We start from the raw sequence: 19,086 nt of genomic DNA, 5'->3' as shown, positions 1-19,086 counted from the left end.
AAACGTCCTTTGCTAGGCTGAACGAAACTGAGGCTGCATACTGCAGGGAGGAGGGTTATGTCTGGAGGGACTACCCCCTGGGCAGGGCTGTTCAAATCTGTTAAAGTAACATGTATTTAATTATCCAACATGTTTCTGCCTAGTCCTCTCCTGTGAACAGGAACATAACTCACTTGTCCATGGACGGACACCGCTCCTTTAATCTTGACAAGTGGGTTATGTTCCTGTTCACAGGAGAGGACTAGGCAGAAACATGTTAGATAATTAAATACATGTTACTTTAACCGTTTTGAACAGCCCTGCCCAGGGGGTGGTCCCTCCAGACATAACCCTACTCCCTGCAGTATGTAGCCTCAGTTCGTAACAAGCAGTACAAAGCTAAACAGGATGGGTGGGTGCTGTGTCCGTCCATGGAAGTCAGAGAAAGGGATTTTATGGTGAATACAAAAAATCCTATTTTTTTGACCTACACTATTGGAGGCATTTTTTCCTCTTCATACCTCTCTGCATGCAAGTCCAATCTGGTCATCAACTTTCCAGTCCTGCTGTCACCTATAAGATCCCTCTGAGGGGTTTCTTTGATCGTTTGGGTGACTCGACGATCTGGATATCAATGCTTTACCGACTCGTTGTCGCTGACACTCGGCTCCCCCAGTTCCGGTAAGAGTATACATTCTTATCAATAACTGGATGATTTATCACCCTGGATGTCCCATATACCTGCTTGTATCATCAATTTTTACTTGAAAACCACCACTTGTCCGTTGTGGACCTTGTCTGCTCTCTTCAAGGGTTTATTTAGCAAAGGACTTGTTCTGTATTCATACATTTACCTAGCAGTACTTTAGATTGATTTGTATTTGAATGCATATTTGAATATTCACTCTTTGTACATTTCCACTGTACATCACTTTTAGCGCTACATCCCACACATTTAAGAACACTGCAACCTACAGACAGAAGCTGGCCACACTTCTCAAAATGTGGCCATCACCGCTCCAGAGATGCCAGATACTGGGATTTTTTTTTCCCCCCCCAATCAGCAGCTGCCTGCAGCCACTGATCACTGTATTTTGACAGCAGAGGAACCACTGTGAGAATAGCGTCTTGGCAGGTATTCCTCCATCCACCTAGTTTGTGTGGATGGAGGAAATCTGTTAATCCTTTCAGCCAGCAGGGAGAATGTAAAGTAACAAACAAATAAATAAAAATGTATGGCCAGGGTTAGGGATAGGCTCAGTCCAGCTGAAATCAGCTTGATCAAGCAATCATCGAATGTTTATAAAACCTTAACAGAGAGATCAATATGAATACATTACACACCCACATCTGCACTGTATTCAGTGGTAGCGAAAGGTCTACCAAACCATACTTGACAGAAAAACAAAGGCGGGAAGAAAATAATCTATTAAAAAGGAAAGAAAATCATTAAGTAAGGTCAAACAACAATGTGCCAAGTAATTATTCAGCTAAAATGTGGTAAAAGAGAGATAGGAAGCGAGTACAATCAGTCTGCTAACCACTTAATGGAATCAGTTAACCCCATTTCCTTCCCAAGAAACAGAATGAATGCAAAGCACAATTCCCTCAGAGACTTGGATATAAAGAACTGCAGAATGCACAGTGCTTACGATTCGGATTATTCCAATGTCTTTTCCCATGTGGTTTAGTGCACTGTAAAGTGCATATGAATCGCACTTTTAAAAACCATTTTGACCTGTAATGTTTAGGGGGAAAAAAAAAAAAGGTTCCAACAAGCCCCAAGGCTCCATTCACAAATATGCAGGTGCAATGGTCTGTGCACATTTATGAGACATTTTGCAGGTCACGTTTAGAGCATCCTATGCATTTTGATAGGCTGCCGACCACATGCAAAAAGTTACACAAAAAGTGCACGACTTTTTTTAATCCCACCATACCAAAAAACGCATGGTACTTTACCATGCATTTTATCTCATGTATTAGCAAGGTGCATTGGGGCACCGTTAGGATTTAACAGTACCAAACGTACACCTTCAAAAAGGATGCATGTTTGTGTGTTGTGGGTACCTGCATGCACAAAATAAACCTAGCCTAAATGGCTTTAGTATGTAGCCACAGTTTATCAAAAGCGAAAGAAATTTTATTGGCTGTGTTAGAATGGGGAAGGATTAGAACACCTGGCTGGTTTTACTGCACTAAACTCTCCATTTTAGGGATTTCCCCTCACTTTTGTTCTAATGACAATGATTTGTCAGGCGCATAGCAAAAGGTAAGCTCCCCTATAGCAACAGACACAAAGATGTGTTTTCTCTAGTAGAGTAGGGGAAGGCTAGAACCCCTGTGAAAGTCTTACATTGGGGAAATAATGTCCCACCGCATGTGCAAGTAAGCAGCAATGCACAGAAGCATCAGCGTTTACAGTGTACAGCCATTTACTTCAATGGCTGTCTGTACATCCCCATCTGTAGCACCTCGGGTACAGGAAATGCCAGAAAGTTTACACTAGGCATATTTTATGCATGCAAAAATGTGTGCATGAGACCCAAGGCGATTTTAAAAATGAATCCAACCATGACATAAATGTTGCAAAAGGCCATTACTACTCGAAATTCATTTGGAAAGTGTAAACGGAGCAGTTTCTTCAGTGTCCTTACAGTAAACTCTTGTAGCTATGCTTAATGAGACCCGGTCACCTGGTACTCCTTGAGATAAAGGCATGCTTGTAGTGCATTGAGAGCTAGAACGACAAGTCTGTTTTGCCATACAAATCTTTGAATAAAATGATGCAGTGCTCTGCCCGCATAGCAATGCAGGTTTACATATATGACAACAACAAAATACATCAAGGTTTATGGTGTGGTGGAGACAAGTAGGCCAATGCCACTCATTCACCTGGGCTGGTCTGAAGCGCTCTCTCTCTCACACACACACACACGTATTTACTTTTTTACCCTGAAAATAGAGGGTAAACTGTGCCTGCACGTTATACGCCGATAGTTTTTTTTACCAATTGGGGGGGGGGGGGCAGGGATCGGTGGTCCGCCTCGCCTCTACTGGCCCAAGGACAGCGATGCCAGTAAAAAAAAAAAAAACATTGCTAGCGTTTCCTCTTGTGTCACTCTCAATCTCCGATTACCTCAACAAGCACTGCTCTTTGTGGCTGCGCTACTTCTCCCGCTACTTTTGATCGGAGGAGAGCGGTCATGTGGCTTCAATAAAAAAGAAGAGGAGAGCAGTCACATGACCGGGTCTGGCATTATTGGAGGTAGTTAGAAGATTTGATTTCAAGAGAGTCACACAGGAGGAGCGGTGTATGAGAAGGGGCTGACAGTGTGAAGTTCTCTGAACTTTAGAGTAGGCGGACAGCGCTGTCCCAGGAGACTGGGGGGTCTACTGGGACTGCAGGGGAGGCTTTATAATTAAAGGGGGCTGTGGAAAGTTTTTTCCTGAAACTTTACTCTTTAAAGTTAAAGGAGAAAGTTATGCTATTTATATATTACACACACTCTTCCGCCGCTGTGGGGGGGCCTCCAGGACGGGAAGAAGGGAGGAGGGATACGTTGGCACACACCAATCCTGCAGAACATCTGCAGAGTCACACTCCGGCTGGCCTGTATGGGACATCTCCCCCTCAGCTGGGACCCGCCCCCCAGCCAAGCAAATGTCTCCAATGGCGGCGCCATTTTGTTTAAGTTTGCCCATATACACAGAGGAGTTAGTTTTCAACAAAATGGCACCCAAAACCCACACTTTGTGGACTTTGATGTAAAGGGGAATTATGGAATTTGATGTAAAGGTGAACTCTGCAGAACCTGATCTAAGGCGAACTCTGGCGTAAATGGGAATGCTACAGCCCCCGATGTAAGGGAGAGCTATGATATAAAGGGGAACGCTACAGACTGTGCTGCAAGGGTGGTTTCTTTCACCGCACTGAAGGTTCTAGTTACGCCTCTGTACACACACACACACACACACACACACACACACACACACACACACACACACACACACACACACTGACACACACTGGTTGAAATTCCCCCTACATATATTTAAAAAAGAAAACACAGCTAGAATACCAAACGATCTGCAAAGCTGTGGTTGCTATAAATGGAGGATTATGTAATAAAATAAAAAACAGTCAAATGAGTTAAAAGGCATGGCACAAAAAAAATAAAAAAAAAGTATTAGTATTGGAGCTTGCAGGACAATGCAGCATTGACTACAATTTCTGATCAATAAATGCTACCTCAACATCACACACATTTTTAGGCAAATTTAAACTTTTGCATGCAAGCTGGCAATTGCAGCACCATCTCCTAGGTACTTTAATATTATAGCACCTGGCAAATGGCACTACAACACTGAATATTGGTGTACAGTAATTATTACTTACCAAGCCAGCAATAGGCGTCGACAGCCTGTTTATCTTTTTAATGATTCCAGGCCTGATCTTGTTAATAAGGCTAAGAAAAAAAAAGGAAGGAAGAAAGGATACAAATACAAAATAGGAGTTATTTGTTTTGTTGCAAATAAAATACAAATAAAAATAAAATCAAAACAAAACATTTTCTACATTCAAACAGGTGTTTGTGTGGGGATACTTTGCCGTGTTCAGAGGCAGCTAAATGCCACCTCTGGATACAGCCACAGCCTCTGCCATTATTGCACACATTGGTGTATAACTCATGGGCAGCTTGTGTGCAGCCCAAACTCTGCAGAAACGCCCACCCTGGACGCACACGCCGTTTCCAGGTTCAGTAGTACTAGTCGGTCTGTAACTGCTCAGAGGAGCAGTTACATGCAAAATGCAGCGGCACTGGCTATTGATTTGTACAGAGTACAAATCTGACAACCACTGACACTTAACAGCTGTTCACACACACAATGTGTGCGCAACAACAGTTTACAACCACACACAAACTCCTGTGCGCATGTTGTCTTAAAGCACACACACACACACACACACACTAACAAACCAGTACAGTGAATCATTCACCAAGCAGAATAACCAAGCTTGATGCTGTCATCTTCCAGCTACTAATGTAATCTAACCTATATAATGGTTTGGGACAGTGATGTTGCTTGTCATCCAGAGCTGGTTTAGCTTCACTGGCCCAGAAGTCAAATAATGGCATTGCTAATCTTAAAATCAGTCATGCAGGCATTTTACTTTGGAAGAAACTACCCTAAGAAAGCAGGATAGTGTTTTAAAAAAAGCAGCTGTTGAAATCACAAGTACAAAAGGGGAGCAGAGGACTTCAGGACGTCAACTAAAACAGACAAAAAATAAAAAAGACTGCATTTAAAAAAATTAAAAAAATCCCCCAAGCTTTAAAAAGGGTCTTATATTTTTGATGTGTGTGTCTTGCATTTAAAAAAAAATAAAACCCATCTGTTCTCCGAGTGTGTGAAATAGCTGGTGATCCTGCTAGTCCACATCTTCTCATTTCAAACTGACCACTGCAGGGCGTAAAAGCAGTCTCATCCAAGTGTGGTCAGTTTGTTCATTTGCCTTCTACTTGGAAGCACAGCCTGCCTGTCCTCCAGTGCACAGCTGGGAAGAGCAGCATACCGCTGTTTCTCTTCAGTGTATTTCTAGCTCTGCATTTTACAATGGACTGCGTCTGTGTTCCCATTGCAAACTGCATTTACTATGCTTCAGTTTGTAAACAATAGCTCAACATATAGTACTTCCCATTCATTCACTGTCTAGTACAGCAAATCAATTGGTGGAGGTTTATGGTGTGGGGTTGTTTTTCAGGGTTTGGACTTAACCCCTTAGTTCCAGTGAAGGGACCTCTTAAGGTGTCAGCATACCAAGACATTTTGAACAATTTCATGCTCCCAACTTTGTGGGAACAGCTTGGGGATGGACTGCACACCAGTGCACAAAGCAAGGTCCATAAAGACATGGATGAGCAAGTATGGGGAGGAGGAACTTGACTGGCCTCCACAGAGTCCAACCCGATAGAACACATTTCGGATGAATTTGGAGTAGAGATTGCGAGCAAGACCTTCTCATCTGCATCAGTGCCTGACCTCACAAATACGCTTCTGGAAAAATGGACAAACATTCCGATAGACCATGGGTGCTTAACATGTGGCTCTCAAAGTCCCATGAGGCATTGCAAGCTGCTGACAGTTACAAGCACGACTCCCAAAGGCAGAGGCATGGTGGGACTGGTAGTTCAACAGCTGGAGGACCACAGATTGAGCACCCTTGCCATAGACACACTCCTAAATATTGTGGACAACCTTCCCAGAAGAGTTGAAGCGGTTACAGCTAGCAAAGGGTGGGCAAACTCAATATTGAACCCTATGGACTAAGGCTGGGTGGGATGCCACTGAAGTTCATGTGCATGTAAAGGCAGGTGCCACAATACTTTTAACATTATAGTGTATACAATCACATAGTTCTGTAAAAAGTTTTAGGCAGGTGTGGAAAAAAATGCTGTAAATAAGACATGCCTTCAGAAAAAGAAAAGGTTAAGTAAAATGTTTATCAATTAACAAAACAAAAAGTATATGAACAGTAGAGAAATTGAAATCCATATTTGGTGTGACCACTCTTTGCCTTTAAAGAAGCATTGATTCTTCTAGCTACACTTTCACATAGTTTCTGAATGAACGCAGCAGGTAGGTTGTTGCAAACATCTTGGAGAACTAACCACAAACATTTTGTGAATGTAAGATGCCTGAAATCCTTCTGTCTCTTCATGCAATCCCAGACCGACACGATGTTGAGAACAGGGCTCTGTGGGAGCCAAACCATCACTTCCAGGACTCCTTGCTCTTCTTTATCCTAAAAATACTTATTAATGTCACTGGCAGTATGTTTGGGGTCATTGTCCCGCAGCAGACAAATTTGGGGACAATCACATGCCTCCCTGATGGGATGGCATGATGGAAAAGTATTTGCCTGTATTTCTCAGCATTTATGACACCATCCACCCTGACCAAATCTCCAACTTAGTTTGCAGAAATGCAGCCCTGAACATGCAAGAAACCTCCACCATACTTCACTGCTGCCTGCAGACACTCATTGTACCGCTCTCCAGCCCTTCATGAGCAAAGTGCCTCCTGCTACAGCCAAATATTTCAAGTTTTGACTGATCAGTCCAGAGCACCTGCTGTCATTTTTCTGCACCACAGTTGCTATGGTTTCGTGCATAGTTGAGTCACTTAGCCTTATTTAGGTATGTCTTTTTGGCTGCAATTCTTCCATGAAAACCACTTCTGAGCATACTTTTCCAGACAGTAGATGGGTATACCCAAGTCCCACTGGTTTCTGACCGTTTTGTGCTCATGGCACTGCTGGAGATCTTATGATGTTAAAGGGAAGCATTATGTGTCTCATCTGCTACATCAAGATTTTTTGGCTGACCACTGCCTCTGTCCTAAAAACATTGACTGTTTCTTTGTGCAGCTTAAAAAGCACATCTTGAAACCCCAGTCTGCTTTGAAATCTTTGCCTTGGAGAGACCTTGCTGATGCAGTATAACTACCTTTTGTGCTCAACCTTGCCATAATGTATGTCCACAACCTCACCTTAGTGGTAGAGTTTGGCTGTTCTTTGTTGTTTCTGTTAAAGTTAATGACACTGTTTCAACCTACATATGAAAAAATCGATAAACCAAATTATACCAAGCAGGAGCTAATGTTGATCATACACCCGACTTTAATCCTAAAATTGCCAGACTTTGTGCAAGTGTACAAAAAAAGTGCAAGTTTAAGAACAAATGCTGGTTTGAAGCCAAAAGGGTGATCAGACCAAATATTTGATTTAGATTTCTCTTCCGTTTGCTCAATTGGCATTTTGGAAATTGATAAAAAATAAACCATTAAAATATTATATATATATATATATATATATATATATATATATATATATATATATATATATATATATATATATATATATATACATATATACACACACATACGTTACAGCATTTCTTCGCACCTGCCTAAAACTTTTGCGCGGTACTGCAAGTAAACACAAAGCATGGGTTGCACATCCTAATGCAACAGGTATGTTTACAAGGTAAAGGTTCACATACACTTTAAAGCACAGCTCAAATTAGGATAAAAGTTAAAACCTGTAAGGGTCATGCTGTCTACATAAATGTAGAAGGCTTGACGGGAAGTGAGGGAATGGCTCTAAAATAAGTAGAAGTTACACTTGACAGTGGTCACTTGAACCGTTCCTCTGAAATCTGTTAGTATTAGACTGGGTGAGCTGACATTAGGGAAGGAGGGGGGTGCCTTAAAGTGGTTCTTAAGGCTAACATTCTTTACCTTCATGCATTCTAAAAAAAACTTTGTGCAGCAGCTCTCCTCCCCCCTTATTGGCTGTAACAGGAGCCCATTGGCTCCGAATGCCGTCAATCACAGCCAGTGAGCCAATGAGAAGAGAGCAGGGGCAGGGCCAAGCTGTGGCTGTATCTTATGGACGCACAGAGCAGCAGCTTAGGAGCGAGTGTGCAGGGGTGCCCCCATGGCAAGCGTCTTTCTCTGGTGGCACTGCTCGAGGGACAAGCCAGGAGCACCGACAGGTGACCAGAAAAGAAGGATCAGGGCTGCATTGTGCAAAACCACTGCATAGAGCAGGTAAGTAGAGCAGGCTTTTTATTTTTTAAAGAAGCTGTAAACTACCTTATTTTCACCATATAGGATTACATCATGCTAGTCTCACCGCGCTTGGGGGCACGCACTGTGTCCCTGAACCACAGCGCAACCCCAAGCTCAGTAAAGAGCCAATGACTCTGCTCTCTACCCATGTCATCAGCTGTGTTCAATTACAGCCTTCACATGTAAAGAAAATGCCGGTTATCGGCTCTCCTCACACTGATAGTGAGAGGAGAGCTGATCAGCTGCATCTCCTCACAGGGGAGAATTTTACAGATCATCAGTGCAGCGTCCATCTTTGCTCAGCTGTGCCACCACATTAGCGCCACCGCCCCATTAGTGAATGAGGAAATGTACTCATTTACAACATTTTCTAACAAACTAATATTTTTTTCTTCTTGGCCTTTTTTTTTTTTTTTTTGACCAGAAGTGGTGACCAAGCACCAAAAGAAAGCTCTATTGGTGATAAAAAATGTCATTTGGGTACAGTGTTGCATAACCACACAATTGTCAAAGTGTGACAGCACTGAAAGCTGAAAATTTACCTGGGCAGGAAGAGAGTAAAAGTGCCCTGTACTGAAGCAGTTAATATAATTTTTAAGGATGATTATACCTTTGGTACATTACCAGGACCCAAAGCAAGAGTTGTCTTAAAATGAGAGCAGCCAAAATATTTCATTTGTTTTGAATCAAGAAAATAGCCCATGTGAAATATTTGCCATTGCAAGATAGAGCGGGTCTCCCGCAGCCATTCGTTTTTTTGTTTTTGTTTTGGGGGGCATTAAATTATTTATGGTGTATAAACAGAGGACTCACGCTTCTACTGTTTGAAGTCATCCGCTGTCCGATTTCCTCTGGAATTAGAACTTATATTATCTTTGCAGCGCCGTTCCCATTTGCTTGTGGGCACTGTGAAGCCCACAAGCACTCATTTCCTTGTTCCGAGCAGTGACGTCGACTGCCGGGTTTCCATCTAAAAACGGGCGTCACATTCGGCTCTATCGCAGATTGTTCTGTCGCCGCCATCTTGCTACACCGCTTTTGACCCTTCTCACTCTATCGTTACTGTGCATGAATGTGGAGTAGCATGATAGCGGATACGGAACATCACTTCCGGAGCAATCTGTGATGGGGAGCCTGATTCGACGAGCCAGCAGCGTCGCGCTTTAGGAAATCTCGCAATAACTCAGAGGAAACCTCTGCAGAAAAGCTCCCAGGAGGCATTGCGGGTAAAGGCTATGACGCACTACCCGCAGAATACCCAGAAAAGAGACAGGAAGTCGAGTGACAGCTGCTGATAACGAAGGTACTCTCACAGAAAAAAAAAAAAACACCTTTCGTTCCTTAATGCATTCTAGTCTGCTTTTTGACTAAGATAATGTATTGAAATAGGGTGGAGCTCCGCTTTAAGGACATAAAAAAACGAAATTGTGTAATAATAATAATACCTGGCTGGACACAGAAATCTGGATGCCTAGGAGTTGCTGAGTTGATATGAATAGTTTTATTGGTGTGGCTACAAATGACATGCCATCAATCCTGTGGGGCGTGATGGTCCAGGTAAGAATTGTCTGCATGCTTCATATAGGCTTGGCGATAGCAGTGCTTACTAATTTCATTGTGGTGCGGTAGTTTAGAATTTACACACCCTACATTTTTTTCTCTTTAACATGTAAATGCCAAAAATGTTTGACTTGAATACTTACTCACAAAACAGTACTCCATTTTCAAGTGCGGAGCGAAAATCCTGGTTTCCAAAACTTTTACCCGTAACTTCCTGCAAAAACAAAAAACACACTAAATTAACACATCAAGTGTATCTGTATAATTATAATAATATATTACAGACAGGAGGAGCAACTCTAACAAGGTAAAGTGGATGTAAACCCCCAATTTTTTTTTTTTTTTTTGTCACAATGTAGAGTATAAGATTTCCTATTATCTGTGCCCAGTCTTGCCACATAGAGTTAATCCAGTTTTGAGCAATCCTCTTTTATTGTTCAGTGAAAATTAACAGACTTCCAGATAAAAACCTGTCTAAATAAAAGGTCATTTCCTCTCTCCTTGCTTTAGGTTATTTACATATCTAGCTTGGACATGTTTATCATATGTTATGTTAATCATAATATGAGGTGATCCACAGTTCATTGTATATTACCAGGATGTGATATGTGGGGGAGGGGGTGGATTTCTGTTATACTGTGGATCACCTCATATTATGATAAACATAACATAAGATAAACATGCTAGATATGTAAATAACCTTTGTGCTTTAAGGTCTTGCTTTCTGCTAGTAAGTGTAATTTGTTTTCTTTTTCTTTGAGTATTTTTCTGTCTTACATGATTGGAACATTATACTCAATAGGTGCATTGTGTTCCCTACAGTTTGGTCCCTTTTCCTCCCCTATGGTCCAGCCTATGCCCTTACGCAGCACGGACACATCGGGTTAAGGCGTTTTTTCCCCTTCGGGGGCTGATTTGTTCCTGGGGTCCAGGTCATCATGCAGATTTGGTGTCAGTTTTCACTTTCTTCCAGGCTGTCAGGTCAGAATACATCCCCCTCAAGGAAATATAATATTTGTTATGTAAATATATTTAATGGAAATTATGATGTATGAATTCCTTATATGTTTTTTATTTTTCTGTTCAGAGCTGGCTTTATAAACTCTGGTCGCTTGTGGAACCCCTGAGGAAGCCGGTCACGGCGAAATATATTGGGTCCAACAACATCCTTAAATCGACCATTAGCTCAATATTGGGGAATTCCAGCAACCCAAATCAGACACTCTGACAAATTGTTTTTAAATTATGTATTATGTAATGTACAAAAACCGACTTTTGAGGTTTTAAATAAATTGTTATAAAATTTAATTTCCTTACATTGTTTCTTGTCTAGCACCGTCAACATCCCATTCCCTCCACTGTTCTTTTCATGTAAATAACCTGTCCTCAAAGCAAGGAGAGAGGAAAGGACTTTTTATTTAGACAGGTTGTTATCTGGAAGCCTGTCAATTTTTGGGGTTTACATTTACTTTAAAGTGGAGGTTCACCCGAAAAGTAAATTTTTAAGATTAGATTGATGCTCATTTTGTCAAGGGGAATCGGGTAGTTTTTTTTAAATCTAAGCAGTACTTAACGTTTTAGAGATGCATCTTCTCCACGGGACTGGGCGTTCCTACTTGATTGACAGGCTTCCGACGGTCGCATACATCGCGTCACGATTTTCCGAAAGTAGCCGAACGTCGGTGCGCAGGCGCCGTATAGAGCTGCACCGACGTTCGGCTTCTTTCGGCTACTTGTGACGCGAGGTATGCGACCGTCGGAAGCCTGTCGATCAAAATAGGAATGCCCAGTCCCGAAGACCATACACGGAAGCGGCGGAGAAGACTGCTCTCTAAAACGGTAAGTACTGCTCGGATTTAAAAAAAACTACCCGATTCCCCTTGACATAATGAGCATCAATCTAATCTTAAATTTTTTTTTCGGGTGAACTCCCGCTTTAAGCATATAGACATTTTGTGATGTACACATGCAAGTGTGCCACAGCCATGTGCATATTTATGGGCCAATAGGGCATGCAGCAATTGGACAGGAAAACCAGAAGATATCTGACCATGCCATCTTGTATCCGCAAAGGCTGCACAGTACCCATAGAGATTATCCCCATCACTGTAAAAATGCACGCACAGAATCACGGAATGCCTGCCTTCCAAAATAACTTACTTTTTTTGGGCGACCTGAGCCCTGCGATTCTGTTTGCACGATTTTACCACAAATGTCGCCCCCGACGAATCGCAGCAACATCAGGCAGCGTTTGGGGTGCTATTAAAAGTGACAGGCAACGCACGGGCGTGCCGCGACTTGCCACCATTTTGAATCGTGCGCAGAGTCGTAGGGCTTTCGCCTGCGATTCGAAAACGCAGAGATGTGAACGAAGCCTTAAGATGTGCAATAGATATACAAAATATATCACTTATCTAGATTCATGTTCAGCTGCCACAGAAGTTCAACTGATAACAATGTAAACATTTCCTGCACAGTCACAACATGACTGATTACAGATGCTGTACAATTTTATCAAAATTTCCTTCAGGCTTCATTGCTCTGCTGAAGGACACTACAGGATCTCTAGTGTAACCTGAAGTGACTAATAGCCAAGCTACTTTTTATTACTGCATTTTCAAGGACTGTCTTCACTATGCAACACAATATTTTTATGTGTGCTACATAAGGACAGCAAAACACCTCTTATTTTGAAAGTTTTTGTTACCCCAACATTTCATATTCCTGACATGTGCCTACTGTACCATGTAGATGTACGAAAAACCATCCTGTTCTCTTTGTATTGCTTTTTTCCTGTGAAATCCCTGGTGTTCCTGTCGGTCCCTCTGCTTTACTATTCAAACTGACCTCATTAAGCAGGAGAGCACAGCATGGCCAGTTCTACTGTGCTGGGAACTCGGCCTGCTCTCCGCCATTGATTAGACTTGTCCCCACACAGCAGAAAGATCAGTGTAATGCCGCTTCGCCTCCCCAGCCCTCATCTGAGAACCGAGGGAATGCGATCACCAAGGCCCCTTTCACACAATAAGCCCGCTCGGATCTGCCTGTCCGTTTCAGACGGATCCGAGCAGGCCATCTACGGGCACGGAGAAGTGTCCCACTGACACCCATCTGCTATTGAATCCGCTCAATACAGGTGTTTGGCGATATGTCTGCCATCTATCTTGGCAGATCGGATGAGATCTGATGAAACAGGCACGCTGTCCATTTTCATCCGATCTCCCCATAGAGATCAGCAAGACCAACAGGTCTCTCCCCGCTCAGTGAGCAGAGACGGACCTGTCATCTGCTGTCTCAGCAGAGATCAACTCTGTGTGAAAAAGGCCTTATAAACCAAAAAAATAGCGAAAAAATAAGGCATTTAATTTTTTTTTTTTTTTTTTTTAATATACATAATTCTAGACAAATGGTTTGCCTTTCATTTCTATTTTAAATGGAATGAGTTGCTTTGAGCATTTTTTTTTCTGCCCCTAGAAGCAAATAGTGTTACCCCACGTGTCCATGCACACAATTTTAGGCTAAAAGCATTTTTCTAGCTTCAGCTTTTAGGAGCAGGAAAGGGAAAAAAAATTAAATACACACACACACACACACACACACACACACACACACACACACACGTCAATGTCGTCACTAGGGGTAGGGTGACCCCACTGACGGCTGAGGAGTCATCCATTGCCAAGGACGCAGTGGCCGGCTTGCTGGCCCGCTTTACAACCAGCTATTCACTCGTTAAAGAGCGGGCAGCCAGCGTCCTTAACAAAAAACATTACCGCTCCTAAATACTACAAGAATGTAGGAGGGAGAAAATACAAAGTCTTAGCATTATTTTATCCAGCTTATTTTAGCAGCGTCTAGTGTGCATGGAGCCTTAAAATTGTCTTACACTTTTTTTTTCTTTCTGGGGTTGCATAATAAAAATTGACCAACTACACAAGCCAGAGTGGATATAACAAAACAAAAAGGGTTGTTCAAAACTGTTCCCATTATGTCACACATGCTGCAATGGCGTAATTAATACACTTATTAAAATATAAAGCTCAGTATCATAACAAGTGTAGGTGTGGTACAGACCTTTGAAATGCATGTGAACTATTTGCATTGCTTTCTTATCTAATCCTGGAAGGCGTTGTACCCAATACCTTCACATTCACATAAGAGCAGAAAACAATAATATATCATGGCAACTTCCACATACAACTGCAAAGAGCATTCAACTATAAAAACTCAAAAGAACACAATGACCAATCTTTAAAGCGTATACTGTATTAGAATATCTTGGGACATAATATTCATATATTGACATTCCATCAGAAAATTCTCAAAGTCTAAGTGGTCAGACCTAAAGTGAACATGTGTTTTACCCGGGTAGGGCAAAGCGTTCACTTAGCCGCCAGCCTCCTCAGCTGCATATTCTACCCTGCCTTTTGCTGCTCCATTCAATCTCTGGAAACAGTAAAACAATTCCATTCACTAGAATTTTAAAAATGTATTTAAGAACGTCAAATTAATTTTCTAATCGTTAGTGGGATCAAAACAACAATTTTCACCACAGTGCCAAGAAAAGTCCAAGGAGCAGAATAACATTTTCTTGAAAGAATGAATTTCTAACAGTAAACATGGTTTTCATCCAGGAAAGTCAATTCACTCAAAAATCGTATGTTAAAAGCGATCATCATGTCATCGAAAGTACTATTTGTATAAATGTTCAGTTGAGGAGCCAATATGGGTGTATGACCAGCTTGAACCCTGTGTTATGGAATTTAAAGAGAAATGAGGATTCTCTTCCTGTTAGGACTGAGCGCCTGAACAACTAATCACCAGTGCTGTCACATGGAAGGGAAGTCTCATACTTTCAAATAATTGGAAGGATACCAGATTGGCAGGAGAACAAAAAGGCAGCAAAAATCTACAGCATAGGCAAAGCATAAAAGTTTGTTTTTATAATAGATTATAAAATATTTAAAAATGTTATCTGAAATAAATGACGTGGCCACAGACCTCAGTTATCAGATAGGTGCAATCAGAGAGAACATATGCCTAGATCAGGGGTCTCCAAACTTTTCAAACTAAGGGCCGCTTTATTGTCCTTCAGACTTTAGAAAGGGCCGGATTGTGGCCAGTGGGTGCAGAAAATGTCCTGGGCCCAGCACCAGCAAGAATAAATGTGGCCTCAGGGTTGGTGGTCAGTAGGAAGTGGAGTAGGGCCCCCATCAGTAGGCGGAATAGCATCCCATCATTGATATCAGTAGAAGAAATAGTGCCCCCTTGTTGGTGTCAGTGAAAGAATAAGTGCCTCATATCAGTTGGAGAAGAGTGCCCCAAGGGCCGCATAAAGACTAGCAAAGGGCCACATCTGGTCCTCGGGCCGCAGTTTGGAGACCCCTGGCCTAGATAATGCACATTAAAGTACTTGCATAGCCTAAAAAAAAAAAAAAAAAACCACACAAACCGTGCTACTGCATGACATTCTACCTTATATGTTACCTTAGTGTCCCCCCCCCCATAGTTACCTAAACCAGAACTTGATCCAGTGATGTGCACAGTCAGCAGTGACACCCATTGGCTCTTGCTGCCGTCAATCGCAGCCAGTGAGAAGAGAACGGGCAATGGACACACAATACCGGCACAAGCACATAGCAAGCCACTTGCTATGGGGGCACTTGGTGGGGGACCCCAGATGAGAGGGGGGGGGGGGGGAAGAGAGAGAGAGAGAGAGAGAGAGAGAGAGAGAGAGAGAGAGAGAGAGAGAGAGAGAGAGAGAGAGAGAGAGAGAGAGAGAGAGAGAGAGAGAGAAAACCCTGATATGATTTTAAAATAAAAATGCTGCCTCTAGAATCATTTCAATACAGTATGTTATTCACATGACAAGCCAGGTAAAAAACTAGGATTGTGATAGTCAAGTCACCAAAAACGTCTTTATCTGTGTCTTACACTCACCATTCCAGACACTGCAGCTCACATTGGTTTTGTTACAGCCACAGAGGAAGTGATGTCAGTCCAGACAGCAGTAGCCAGAACAAGGTGTGGCCAAGTGCCGATTAACAAAAACTACAGGTTTAGGAAAACAGCAATTATTACAGCAAAGTCCCCTGCAATGGAAAGCCGGCACAGTCTACAGGAGATTGTCAAATGTGCTCTGCATTCAGGAGCAGTGCAGCATAGTCACTGGCAGGATCAACAGGTTTGTGGAACTGTGTGGGGGGGGGTGACTAAGAGCAGAGGTATTTATAATGAAGGCCGCTTTCACACGGAAGCACTTTGCAGGCTCTGTAGAGCTAGAAATAGTGCCTGCAAAGCGCCTTGAAAGAGCCTCTCCTTTCACTCCAACGTGAAAGCCCAAGGGCAGGACGGTAAAAAAAAGTCCTGCAAGCCGCATCTTTGCAGCGCTGTAGAGTGGTGTATACAATCAATGGGCGGCGGCGGTTTTAACCCTTTTTCAGCCGCTAGCAGGGGTTAAAAGCGACACACTAGCGGCCGAAAATGGACGACTGGACACCACCATATACCCAATAGCGCTCATGTGCCTTGAAGTGGCTCTGTTCATATCTCAATGAAGACATCCCCTTAGGATGAAACATGTAAGGCTGACCAACACAAGCACGCTATGCGCCGCAGAGTTTTTATATTCTTTGATGCCTTTTTTACCTGTCTGTTTGTAAGTACCATACAATAAATTGCCTACTGGTTTTACCTACGGGCTTCACTATTGCCATTTCTTCTCTGCATTTTATGGCCACATATCTGTTGATGAACGCAATGTATGCTTTTGGACCTCCATAACATCTGAGATCTCATTCCATCGTTGATGCTGCCTGTGGACTACCGTCTTCACCTGCACACTTGGTTGGAAGTGCGATCGACATCTTCAATTTATTGATGAACATATATACTATATGGACTTTATTTACACACAGTTTATTTGAATATACACTTTGTGGACTTTTATCACATATATTGTCTATTTGGATTAATTTTCCACCTTATCTTTGAGCGCTGCCCTATTGATTATACTGTTTTTGTTTGCTTATCTACAAACTGTGCTAGCAGCTTTGCACCCTTTTTTTTTACCTTTCAGTTAGCGCAGATATTTGTTCACCCGTTTTTTTTTAATATCTCAATTATGGACTGATCTCATCCTAAAACCCTGTCCACTCAGACCGAATGTCGGCGGACAACGTGAAAAAAAAAAAAAAAAAAAAAAGCCAACATTAGGCGCACATGTATGTCAGTCAGATATGTCGGCCAGTCTGGCATTTGTCGGACGTGCATGCTGGAAAACCAACATCCAACTGTTTTGCGATCAGTGCTCTCAGAGAATGCCGATCAGAATGTTCTGGCAGGGGTGGGGGCGTGCATCTGCCAGAACAGCAGCTCAACAGGGGAGATCATGGAACGAACCTTGCATGGTTAGTACAGCGGTTCTGACCGGAACTATAGCGTGTACCTGGCTTTACCCTCTCTGCCCTCTTGATGTGAAAAGTTGTAAAGAAACACCTCCCTTTTCCCCATAAGGAGAATCTACCTCTCACAAGCAACTCCCCCAGGTGCCACCCTCGTCTTGAACTCCCCCCCCCCCCCTAAAAAACAAACCCACCCCCCCAAGCTGACAAGCAACACCAATAAGAGTTTTAAGCCACAGTGGCTTGGTTGATCATAGGGTTCCAGCATGAGAGCTGTTGTAACCTGTACCATGCAATATAATCCACTACAAATGATGATGCCGGTAGGAAATTATAGTATTACTCAAGTCCATGTACTCATCACCAAAGCAATAATTATCCACTATGTGACAGGCGAGTCTTGTGCATGCCTTTAGCATGTGTACGTGACAGAAATAGCAAGGATTTTTTGCTGAAATAGGTAAAGCGCGCGCATCAATTTTGCATCATCCAGACCACACGCCAGTCTTCTACAGTCTGTGCATAACATTCCTGTCAATGCATTCCAAACACAGCACTATGTACTATGGTATTGAAAGCATTTTTGTCCCCCCCTTTTTAAATTGTGCCAAGGTTTGTGTGCATCTGAGACACTTGCTTGTGACACAGCAATCAAGGCGTATGTTATTAGGTACAAGGAAGAAAGGGTTCTGGTTAAAGCGGGGCCCTCAATCATTTTTTCCGCTTTCGAGCTAATAAATCTTCTGCCCTTGTTTTAACTTTGGATAGTAAAAACATACACCCACTTCCCGTTTGTCTAGTCATTAGCCTAGGCTTATGAGGACATGCACAGCTCCCTCTTTCATGAGAGTTTGCCAGGAAGGAAGGGGGAGAAGTCATAAGAGGGCCAATGAGAGGGGCAGAGCTGGAGGTGTGCCTCTGTGTCTGTAAATCCAAGAAGTGAACAGACAGTAGCTTTAGCTTCCCACAGTTAAAATGGTTGCAGCCAGACTCCTACTGCAGAAATCTCCCTCCACTATTTGGCAAGTACAGAACCACAGTATATATAAAACATGCAAAGTATTTGGAGGGAAGCTTCAGAAAGGCAAAGATGTTTTCACAAATTATGTGAGCAGACTCCCAATATTAACAGTATGGCCACACCCACCTTTTTCTGTGGCTCACAACACCATGGGTCACTACCTCCCTAAGATGTCACTCATCTAAAGTTGGGAGGCAAGCAGGTCCCAAAGGCGTGCGTATGGTGTGGCTAATCTAGGGGGCAAACCGTCATAGCCTGGAAAGGAGGGGCATTGGGGGTTGTGTTTACGATGCTTCAGTTTGTGAATGAACAGGAAACCGCTCAGCACAGAGCGCATCCCATTCATTCACTGTCTAGTCACGTCTGAGGCTGCAGAGAAAGGGACTGGGGAATCTGTTAATCAGTCCCTTTCTTAGTGTCAAAAGTGAGACATCAGGGATCTGTTTAGACCCCTGATAAATTGATTAAAGCCCTGTAACAGGGTTA

At 42.7% G+C, this 19,086-nt stretch overlaps 1 protein-coding gene across 6 annotated transcripts in view; it reads right to left on the bottom strand.

The window, feature by feature from the left end:
* LMO7 (LIM domain 7) overlaps positions 1-19,086 on the bottom strand; it is a 218,670-nt gene that overhangs the window by 154,635 nt on the left and 44,949 nt on the right. For all 6 annotated transcript variants that reach the window (XM_040341385.1, XM_040341384.1, XM_040341386.1 and 3 more), the window contains exons 3-4: positions 10,320-10,390; positions 4,379-4,448 (exon numbers count right to left, since the gene is read on the bottom strand). In XM_040341385.1, the coding sequence (XP_040197319.1) occupies positions 4,379-4,448; positions 10,320-10,390 (141 nt within the window). The remainder of the gene's footprint in view (positions 1-4,378; positions 4,449-10,319; positions 10,391-19,086) is intronic.

The sequence above is a fragment of the Rana temporaria genome, chromosome 2 (genome assembly GCF_905171775.1).
Source record: "Rana temporaria chromosome 2, aRanTem1.1, whole genome shotgun sequence".
Classification (NCBI taxonomy): domain Eukaryota; kingdom Metazoa; phylum Chordata; class Amphibia; order Anura; family Ranidae; genus Rana; species Rana temporaria.
This window is presented reverse-complemented; position numbering and strand designations above follow the sequence as displayed.